Genomic DNA, 12,250 nt, shown 5'->3' on the forward strand with positions numbered 1-12,250 from the left:
TTCTTATTCTACTAATGTTACCTAATACATTAGAATGAATACTGTTCCATTAATAGTAATGTAATGTAACCCTACATATATGTAAATGTAATTCAATGTAAATGTAATGCAATGCAATGTAACTATTCTTGTGGAGCTTTTCTCCCCGGGCTTCCACTGAAAACGGACCGACTTGGCCCAGTGGACTATCCTGGTCAACAAATGCAAATTAAAAAAAATAAATAAATAAAAAGTCTTCAACTGTTTACTTTTACTTTTGGGAGATTGATCTCCAGATATTGCCTCTCCAAAAGCAGAAGGTAGCAACCCTTTCAATATAAACATAATCTTTCTTTCTACAAGAGCCCCAAGACTGAATCCATAGTAGATGGAACAATCCTCCTTAATCCTCCAAAAAACAGTAAAGGCCCAAAACAGTAACCACACACAGTGTGGGCATCTGCCAATGGTAGAGTTTGTGCTCACACAATGCACTTTTTAAATTCAGCAGGGCATTTTTCTGCCATAACTACAACTATAAGATAGCAAAATTAAGAAAGAACGGATGTTTTTCTATATTAGGACAGAAAGGAAGAACTACCAGCAATGGTAACATATGGTAACACCAAGTGTAGCGAGGAAAGGAAAATACTAACAATATTTTAAAGGAGTATGCACTTGTACGACAGTTCAAGAGAAGGTAAGGGACAGGACCTATACAGAATATAAGACAAATTAGAAAATATTAAGATTTACAAGATATCACTTATCTGCAAACACTCAAGTGCTATGGCCAACAACGTCTTTCGCGAAAAGCGGCAAATGAGATCTAAGGTAACTTGGGGTTGGTGCACTGTGGGTAAGGGAGAAGATGGAGAGTTTTTGGTTGCCACAAACTTCAGTAAAGGCAGAGTCGGATCCGAAGATCAGATCCAAACTCATCAGTTGAGGATATAATGAAAATTGATAATCAGATCAGATATTAAGTTATAAATCCAGTACATCTGTGTTTGGCTTACTGCTGTACAGGTGCACTTTAAGCTAGCTTGTTAAGAAAGCAAGGCTGATGAAAGATACCTGGAGCGAGAAAAAAAAAAAAAATCAGCACTCAGCTACCCAACAATGTAATTCAAATCAAGGCTCCATGACAACCAGCCACTGTAAACCCTTTAATAGCCTTATTCAAGTATAGCACAATACATACAATTATCTAACAAAAACGTATTACTGCCTGTTGTTACCCACATAAGTAGTAATGTCTTATCAGTGTTCCAAGCATTGTACAACTGAAAACTCCAACAACTGGATATGTTGTGTGCACTTTGCTAGCCAAATTAGCCACATTTCACAGCAGTAGGGACCAATGTTAAAAGTAAAGTTGAATTTACTTACCCTAAATGTAGTCTAAATACATGTAACCACAGTATTAGCCATACAGAGTGCCATGAAATAAAAAGCTTTTACATCTTTGACAGTGATGTTTACAAAAAGTCACAAAGGCAACAAGACATTCAGTTGTTATTTCTCCACACAATGTCATACTTATTACACATTCTTCACTGTTAACTGCACACTTTACAATACATTGAACCTGTTCCCAGAAATGGAGTAAACATCAGCACCTTCACTCAAGTCAGAAAAGCATTTTAGGGGATTATTACCTGCAAAGGCCATGCACACATGATCATCAAGAGCACAGATTTTTCTTACAGTCCTCTCTTCCTGAAGTTTGGCAACCGACTTTTTCTCCACTCCTAGTACAACTGTATCTTTACCACGTATACCAACCTTTCATAAGGAGAAAAACAAATCTAATTACTGATTAAATCTCTACAGTAATGTATTACCAGTTCTGGTATTTTTTCCAAAAAACTCTAGTAGAGTATTATGACATACCCAACATAACCAATGACCGAATAGTCTTGACTTAAAAGTGCTGGATGAGTATTTTTAATCAATGTGTTAACCAGGTAGGTTGGACTGGATAACCAAATAGCTAATGATTACAAACTGGTAACACAATTACTTCAATATTGCCTACAAACAAAAATACACACTTAAGTCAGTACTAATGGGCACACATTTGCTGTCAATAAAATGATTCTGAGAACCTGGATTTGTTTTGCATCACTGACAGTGTAGATTAGAAAGGGGGGGGTGAGTACTGTCCTTTAGATGAGATATTAAACTGAGGTCCCATCTACCAGATACGGTGATAGTTCAGGTGAAGGTAGAAGATCACACAGCACTTATCAGAAGAAACAGGTTTTTCATTTATGTCACTCAATTTTTAAGTATATTTCTTCACTTTACATTAAACAAGATGCAACTAAATAACTTTCAAAGTATAACATTTAAATCACATACATTCCTTTCAACATAATTTTAACACTCCAGATTTCATGTCCAACCTCTTGCTCCACAAGCATTTATTTATTCTCTTCATATTAAATTTTCAAGCCCCAGTTGTATGCAGCAATTCTTCACATCTATTTCAGATTAGCCATGAAGTACTTACTAGTATTCTACCACATATTTTGTACTTACTAGTATCCTATCACATATTTTCATTTTTCTATCATAATCCTCATATTATATGAAAATCTAAATTTTTCAAAACATACAAATGAATACTTATTTTTAAACCTTTCCCATACTTGTTTAACCCATCACATTTAGCAATATAAGTTAACTAAAGTCCTCCACATTGTTATTTCATTTCCAACTAGACATGCAGTTTTTTTAAACATTAACCTCCACAGAAAGTCTGCCATTTCAATGCCCTTTCTAAAATTTAACCTGCTCAACCTTTACTTGTTCTTTTTATACTCATGCAGTTTGCACTCCAGGCTTTATATAGCGAGTTGCAATTCTCCACACATACCTAGTACTCTTGTTTGCCCTTCTACTAAATTAGTTTTCCCTAAATTTAAGCCTCATAGTCTATATATATTCCCTGACCTTTTCCATCATCGCCAAATCCTTTGCTTTCATTTTTCTTGAACACTAATCTGAGCTTTCTTCTCTCTCTCAGCTATATAAATTATTTCATTAACCCACAGTTTATTCTCATCAATTATAATCATCAGCATAAGCCATAAATACCACTTCATCTGTCATATTCTATTTCACCATCTCAACTCTCTCCCTGCTTATTACAACCAGTCATAACTAATGTAAATAAAAAACTTGCTTGCTTCACTTTCGCCTTAACACATACTCCTTCACTAATTTATCCATTAACCATTACTTTATTCCACATATTACTATACACCGAAGTTAACAATGCTTTCTAACCCCCTTCACAAATCATATTTTTTTAAGTAATTTCTAACCTACTATCATGTTCTCTTCTATCAAACGCCTTTTCCATTTCAAACCCAAATACCTTGCACTCGCCTCCTTCTCTCAGTCACCTGTTTTATTATGTCTCTTACCTGGCTTCCTTCTACTCCATACATTTGTTAATAAAAACAAATGCCCCCCATTACCTTCCTAAATATTTTCTATCACCTTTTCATGAACAACTTACAATCTGCTTTACTTAATGTAGTCAGCCTTCAATTTCTTATTTTTCTTTTTCCCTTTTAAATGAACCTTATTACTCCTTCACTCATCTCTCTAGTCCTTGCTCATACTATTTCATAATTTCCACTACAGCATATTTTGATCACCCTTCAAATTTTCTAAAATCTATACCCTAGCCTATCTGGCTACTTCTCAACACTTTATCCAACCCATATGTACTTATCCTTTTCTCTAGATTACTTATTGAGGCATCAATAAACTTCCTAATCCCATTTTTATTTTCTCTCATCACTTTCTTATCCCACAATTCTCTTATAGTCAACTACATATCTCATAATCCCCACTTGGATTACAAGGTCTTTACCTACTTTATCCAGCATAGATGTAATTTTCCTTTCTCTGCCTTGATTTTCTTACTAACAAATGGTGTTACAAGGACTTCCAAGATGGCTGCACATTGAGTAACAGCTTAATTCTAGCTCTCCCAGTTTGGAAATAGAAACTCGGCAGAGAAAGCTAGTGGACTTATATTTCTGGGTACATTTTAGTAACCAGCTAGTAAGTGCACTGCCTGGATGCCAGGAAAAAAGAAATACAGAGGACCTAAAAGAAAATCAGCTACAAAAGGTGAGGAAAAGACAGTGACTGGGAAGAACTGTGCAGTTGTTCATCAAAAAGCTGTGCAAGCTCCAGACATTACTTCCCATAAGCTTGAAGAAAATATAAGACAACTGCATACAGATCTGATTAAAATAAATGAAGCACTTATGGAGTATAGCAACTCAAACAACAAAAATCGGGAACAAAAATCGAAGAAGCTTTAAACAGATTTTCAGATAAGGTGATAAAACTGCAAAAAATTAGAGGTCAAAATGAAAAAAAGGCTGGCTGAATATGACACTGCTTAAGAAGAGATGTTTCAAAAAATAATAGAATTAGAGGACAGAGTACACAGAGAAAATCTGAGATGTCTGAGAAATCTCTGTACCAGAAAATCTGGAAGGATCACACCATATTAATTTTATGAAAGCACAGATAAGCAACTGGACTGGTAATCCACAGCAGTTGCTGTTAATTGAAATGGCACATTTTGTGATGCTCCAAACCTGGCTATGAGAAAGCAACCTAGACCTTTAATAGTAAAGGTGCAATCCTACCAGCAGAAGGAAATGATTCTGACAAAACTGTGTCAGAAGGACAAAGTACTAAAAGTGGGAGACAGCAGAGTCTTTGTGGAGAATGATTACTTACTGTTCACTAGGCAGAAGAGGAGTAAATTTATTCCACTATTCAGGGAATGTTGAAAAGAAGGTATGAGATTCAAACTGCTGTACTCAGCTATCTTCAAAATATTCTTTCCTGGAGGAACAAAATCATTTTTTCATGCAGAATGTGCTAAGAAGGAAATACAAAAGTTTGTCCAACTAAAAGTGAGCTGTGAAACAGGGAGGGATTCTGCTTCATGTTCTTCTGGTAATAAACATCAGAGAGAGACCGTACCAGTGAAACCTTTTCCAATGTTTCAATGGAAAATGCTTGAGAAAAAAGCACAAGAGCTGACTAGAAGAATCCAGAGTATGTTGAAAATGAAGCAAAGACAGGATTTGGCAGATGGAGATGAACAGGAATAAAGCCAGTAATTTGGAAATTGACACATGTGGGATTACAAAGCAATCACTGGGATTCAATAAACTCCATGTAGGCTTCGCGTGGAGTCTAACCAGAGTTTACATGTTTGCTCAGTAAGCAGCAGTGCTAATTATGTATTCATGCTGCACACCATGTATAAACATAAACAAGTGCTACCAGCCAGGAAACCTTGTAGAGCAACACAAACAGCAGCAGACACATAGACCTGCTTGCCTACGCACAATCTTCGTCTGTGTCATTGCTTGGAATGCCACAGAGATTACCAGGGTTAATAATATAGCAATGTATATGGTCCAAACTCATTACAGGACAGTGTGTACACTGCAGAATTTTGTGGAAATACCACTTCAGGCATTCTGAACAAAAGTTGTGTAAATGATCTGTAACAGTACATGGACAGCCATTTAAAATAAACAAACAGTCAGGGGAAGTGTGTGTATTAAACAGGAGGACACAGATGAACTGTAGGAATGAACACAGGGAAAGAGGACAGGTGGAACCATTGTAATGTACAGCAGATGAATGAATCTAACTGGAAGACAGTTGTACCAGGAACACTAATCGCATATCAATATGGCACAGTAAGGACTGCACATTAAAGTGTATATTATGTGACTGTCAGGCAAGGTGACCCAACAATGGAGAAGATGTCTTTGTGATATAAGCATCCTGACATGAACAATGGAAAGGACATCAGAGATGTTATATACAATCAGGGTTGGGTGCATACTGTGAAACTGTGTAAAATGATTTGCCTGAATATGACTGTAATGTCAGCAGAGGTCTACAAGAAGTGGGACTCAGTTAAAGGCCCATGGACAACACTCAACAGAAGCATGGACAATATCAGAATACCACCACCAGTAATACCATGTCTCTCACATAACATATGTGATTCTGACTCATCATAGATGGTACTTGTACAACTATTATGACATGCCAGCAATCCAGGATGGTAATCAAGCACAACTCCTGACTCATCTGCTGGATGTGTTAGGAGGGACACTGCTATACCTATATGTGACATTATGATCAATCCAGGCTAGTTGACTGGTGTGCATTGCATATAAATGGCATAATTCACACTGTTGTGAATGCAACCCATGCCTTCAATGCTGTCAAACAGCTAAGTATGTACTGTGTGCATCACCAAAACATGCATCACACATGCATCTGGTATAACACCTTGAAGGGGGTTCTGCACAATCAGAGAGTAATGTTTATGCAACAAAAAGAATACCTAGTTATGGCCACTAAGATGTGTGAGAACTCACTTTGGTAAAGGTGGTACACTTCAGTTACTCATCACTGGAAGATGTGTAGGGAGGTATATGAAGAAAGTGTATTGTACTCCGTTATTTATGTGATGAAGGTTGCGAACTATGGAGGTATTATGGCCTTTGATGTGGATATCCTGCACATATTCAGGAGGTGTTACATACAACGGAGTAGTCAACACTGTGGCCACATTCTGGTGGACGTCCCACGTACCATCCTCCCCAAGACAGAGATCACATACCACTTGGTCTGCTTACAGGGGTGTGATATCTACATTATCATTGGGTTGTGCACTAGTTTTACTAACGTAACAAATCTCCATGTTTTTTTTTTCATCTCATGTGTTGTCATGGCTGTGGCAGCAATTGTTGTTGTGTTGATACTGTCTGTAATATACTAATATCACAGTTGGGGTCAAATGACTGCCCACAATCTGTAGCCCTTCAGACAGCTGTTTAGACACAAGCTGTGTATGTCATTCTTGATGTCTGTGACTTAAATAATGGACAGGAAGGGGCCTAGCACACAGCCCTGATGTACAGACCTGATCACTGGACACAAAATATAGGTCACTTCACACATTTCAATATATTTAGATGCCACATATGTGATCCAGTGGGCTACCCACTTGATGATATGGGTGTTTATGGCCACATCTGACAGTGTTGAGTGAACACCTCAGTGTGGGATTTTTGTCAAATGCCTTAGACTGGTCAAGCTCCACAGATGATAGTGTTGTCAACATGCATGCCATCGATGACCTCTGAGGACATCTAACAGATGTAACAGACATGGAGGCAGCACTAACAACTCACAAAAATGCCTTCTGCATACAGCCGGGATATTACCAGTATCCATTTAGAAAAGGTCCACAACTACATGTTGGTCTACCTCACAGATGTGTCTATACATGCATGCAGCAGAAGCTGGCCCCCCCTCTCCACACGCAGATGGATGTATGTTTATGTACATCCTTCTACCGGAACATATTCCATCTGGAAGGGATGTTAAAAGTGTACATCCAACCTTGTCAGGTAGGTTTATATTCTGAGTCATGCTATAGGTGATCTGTGATGTTGTCACAGCCCACTGTCTCTGTGCCATAGGCCTGGTTAAGACGGTGCATACTGCCCATCTTGATCTGGCTTAGGGTTTGGACACAACCCACACTCTGGTATCATTGAGAAACTCTCCCAGCTGAGGATTAACACTTGTGTCACTAGATGGTTAACAAATTGGTTCACTGACAGAACACATTCTGTGAAAGTTGGTAAATCAATCTCTACCGGTAGAGCTCTCACTATTGGCGTACCCAAAAGTTCTGTGCAGGGCCCTTTACTGTTCGAAATATACTTCTTGACAGTCTAGGCTAAAGTATACAGCCTTTGGCTTACCAGGTTTGCTGAACATTGCATATTGGGTGCAATCATTGAGTCCATCAAAGATGTTAGCATATCATAGGATGGGCTAACATGGACAAATGATTGCTGCCGAAGCCACATGGTATACAATTAAATGCAACAATGTGTCATTATGTTTGCTTTCTGCAAAGTGGAAGTCCTGGCTAATTCCATCATTGGCAACACCCCTCCCATACTCAAACTTAGTGGTGCAAGACATGGGAACAAACACAGATAGCAATCTGAACTTCAACCATCAAGTTTCCACAGTGGTATGGAAAGGCTACGTCATGTACCTCATAAGTCGCATTATAATATCCTCAGATTTGGATACTGTGAACAGCACTGTACTTGACCCTCATCAGAACACTAGTAGAGTATAATGCTTCCTTTTGTGTGTACCTCACCACACACCTGCAGCAGCTGAAGAGACCATACGGGTTTCTCAACCAGAAAGTACAGGGCCTACAAACCATGCCATGATGTATGTGGATAAACAAAGCCCTGTCAGTGTAATCTGTATCATACAGAATGAGGTGGCTTGTGCTTGACCTGCAGGCTAGTCTCTGATCCTAAAATGTCAAAAAACAGCCAGCACCAACTGAAAAAAAAAAAAAAAGTATATATTGTATGAAACTGCAGTAATAATAAACACAAACTAGTTTAGGCCCAATGGACTTTCTCAATGTATAGTTCAAACTGCAATCACCCCTTATTTATATAAAGCCATAAGCCTTAATCAATCACCAACAGCACTGGGACATTTTGCTGGCTCATGACAGATTATTTGATCTGCTAGGAGATAAATGTTCATTTTCGTTTCCTAAAGGAAAGACTTTGGGTAGTCATTTTAGCCATTAAAAACAGCATACATCATCAGAACATTCAGCGCAGGTTACATTAGATGGGACCAGAATGGTGGGCTGCTACCCTTGTGGGCATTACTCTTTTTAAAAACATATCTTTCAGATGAAAGAATTCACTAGTAAAAACACCTCAAATGTTTTTTTTCCCAACTGTAGCAGTGATTGGGCCATTTATCTTGCAATATGTACCTGCTCAGCTTTTTATATTGACCAAACTTCCAGACCCATCAGATTCCATATCTCAGAACATCTAAACAATATTAGGAATAAATATCTAACCAGTGCTTTGTACAAACACACAATGGTACACAACACATCCAGTTTTAAATTAATCATCGACAGAATTATGGGCAATAAATGTTTTAGAATAGGTTGGCATAATATTTTAAACAAAAAAGAGAAATCATGGATTGTAAAACTGGGTGGATTATTTCTACCTGGTCTAAATGAGCACTTATAATTCTATTATTGATTAATTAAGGCTTATGGCTTTATATAAATAAGGGGTGACTGCAGTTTGAACTATACATTGAGAAAGGCCATTGGGCCAAAACCGGTTTGTGTTTATTACTGCAGTTTCATACAATATATACTCTTTCAGTTGGTGCTGGCTGTTTTTTTGACATTTGGCACTATTTTGAGCCTTTGCACCTGCAATCCGTGCAGAACTCTATTTTGCGGTAGTCTCAGATCCTGCCACAGTGGAAATACTACACATCTGCAAATCCACTATAGCTTATGACATTAGCAAAGTCTGGTGAGAGGAAGATAGTAAAAGCAGAGTCCTACAGGCTGGTGTAAAATGGTCTCCAATATCCAAAGTGTACAAACTCCCACCCCAGCTGACTGCAGTGAAAACAAAACCCCTACATACCTAACTACACTGACTAGACAACTCTGTATTTAAGGCAATTGCCACAGCACAAGTCTGACTTTGAGAGTGCCAGATAACAGTTTATAGGTGATGACATCTGCAGTATCTGGTCAGAAGATGGAAATAGTGTCCCACATGTTGGTGGGAAATGCTCTCTCTAATGTCAAGCAAGTTCAGACACACACACACACACACACACACACACACACACACACACACACACACACACACACACCTTCCAGTTGACTGCAGTGAGAACAGAACCCCTACTAATACAAGTACACACACTAAAGAACACCATATTTTATGCAAGTGCCACAGTACAAGTCTGACTTTTACAAGGTGCAGGACAACCAACAGTGGATGACAGCAGTGGATGTTGAAGTGAAGATGTTGGGAGGCCAGCATGAAATGGATAGCAAGCTATATCCAACTGTCAAGATACTGCAGTTCTGCATGTCACCTGATTGATAAGTGTGCAATGTGTAGTATTTGGTGGTTCTATTTCCAATGTGCAGGTATATTTTAAGAGACAGCTTTCCAAGCTATTTACAAACATGTGTCCACACTACTACAAGTATTGGAAAATCTGAATGTGTATTGTTATTATAAAGATATGCATGGTATAAAAGACGTTTGGTATTTGTACAGTGCAGCTGCGGTTGATATATTTGTGAACAAGTACTGACAGCCCAAAGTTGCAGCACATGGGGGAGGTAAAAGCTGCATTGCAAGTATGTGTCATTTTCTTAAATAGTGCCTTCATTTAGTTTGTGTTTCTACATGTAGTTTCATGGCATGAAGACTAAATGGACAGTAAACAAAAGTAATACATGCTACTGTCACCTTTGTACAGTGCACCATCAAGCAGTGGGCTTTCTCAATAGTTGGCAAAGTGTTTGCACATGCGAGATACACATTTCTACAGTTTTCCCTGTTTGCGTGTAGTTAAGCAATATGTAAACACGAGCCTCACTGCTAAAATTCTTAGAATTCTCAGTACTGAGGGTATGAAACACACCTGCTGCTTAGCTGACTCTGTGGCTGCAGGTGTAAATGAATTTACACATTTTTTTGGAGCCCAAATGATATAGGTTTTGAATCCAGGTGTATGCAATACTTTTAAATAAGTAGTGATAATGCAATGAAATTATTCTTTATACTACATTCACCATGTGTTACTGGGTGCTGACATAACACAGTGTGTTTAAAGCAGCACTATGAGGAAGCAACCTCACCACAGCAGAGCTGTTCAGTTGTTTGGCATTCGTGCGTGATGCTAAACTCTGCTCCAACATACAGGCCAAAAAGTAGAGGGCTCCACTGTTTTTGTTACTTAAGCATATTGTGTGCGACTCTATTTTTTTGACCAGATAATGGGTATTAAAATGGGGTAGATAGGAAAGTGGTGAAATGGGATGCAAGCAGGGGGAAGAACAAAGGGAAAGCAATATAGGAATGTAGAGGAAGGAAGTAGGAATGAATCATAGCTATCCATTTCTTCAACAGTGTAAAATGAAAATATGTACTGAAAATTAGCTGAATTTGGACCGTCACCTCCAGTAAGAGGGGTAACAGCGATGCAATCATGCTGTATGGCCAATTGGACCAAATCAAGGTGTCAAGAAGACGTGTGAGAAATGGAGAGTTATGTATGGGATGATATATTTTTTTTGGTGGGACAGGTGCCGTTTTTTTTTTTTTTTTTTTTTACTTCAGTAAGAGAGGAATGCTGGGTAAGAGACATTGGTATTTCTGGGTCAGTTAAGCTGGGTAAGTGAGGAAGAAAATGCAAACAGGACAAACAAGACAAGACACAGGGACAGTGAGGGATGCAAAAGGTTGGGGGACACCCTGACTGGGATGAGGGAAGGGACAATGCAAGTCCATGCCAGTCAAACATGAGGACAGTGAGAATCTAGTCCACACCCACAGGACTCTCATCACCGTCCCCTTACTCCACTTGCTGCTAGAGTGCTTGATGTCTCCTCCTATTACAGAGCATGAGGAAGAGCAGCCTCTCCATCCTGCACAGGTGTAAACCAATGGTACTGTGCACAAACCTAAGTACAAACCCTGGCACTCCTAGAAGGTGATGAAATCCAGTTGCTGGGGTAGTGCTACCTGAGGGTGCAGGTAGAGCAGGGGCAGCAGAGGCAGTACTGCCACTTTGGGTCCCAGATGTGCTGGACATCACTGCCAGAGCCGGTGCAGCGGGGACAGGCTGGCCTACCTTTCTGTGCTGTGACGTATTAAGTGATTTGTTACAGACAGATGACATGGAGACATTTTGATGACACATAATAGAGAAAAAAAAGAGCTAAGGGCTAAAGTGACAGAAGACAGAGAGAGAGAATATTAGTAACATCAGTGACATATAATGCAGTGCCACAATAATACAACTATTTTATCTGAAGTTTTACTTCCAAGTATACTTCCTAACAACTACAAACTACTTTCAAAGTAATCCTTGGAATGTGCAGATATTGCACATATGCTTGGTCTAATTATACAGATTAAAGTTAACAGCAGGCCATTTAAGCCACTTATGTAGAATTTAGTTTCCATATTATTATTAAATAATTGCAGTATTTTATACTTGTTACTTGTGATATTTGAACCCACAACCTCTGACTACAGTCTTTCACTTCACTCCTAAAGTTGATCTGCACTAC

General features: G+C 38.7%; 1 protein-coding gene across 1 annotated transcript in view; it reads right to left on the reverse strand.

Moving 5' to 3' along the window:
• Window positions 1–12,250, reverse strand: part of LOC122797056 (proteasome subunit alpha type-7-like) — a 691,044-nt gene that overhangs the window by 405,555 nt on the left and 273,239 nt on the right. The window contains exon 2 of the mRNA XM_044065832.1: window positions 1,641–1,767. Coding sequence (XP_043921767.1) covers window positions 1,641–1,767 — 127 coding nt within the window. The remainder of the gene's footprint in view (window positions 1–1,640; window positions 1,768–12,250) is intronic.

The sequence above is a fragment of the Protopterus annectens genome, chromosome 3.part0 (genome assembly GCF_019279795.1).
Source record: "Protopterus annectens isolate FY-2018-M chromosome 3.part0, PAN1.0, whole genome shotgun sequence".
Classification (NCBI taxonomy): domain Eukaryota; kingdom Metazoa; phylum Chordata; order Ceratodontiformes; family Protopteridae; genus Protopterus; species Protopterus annectens.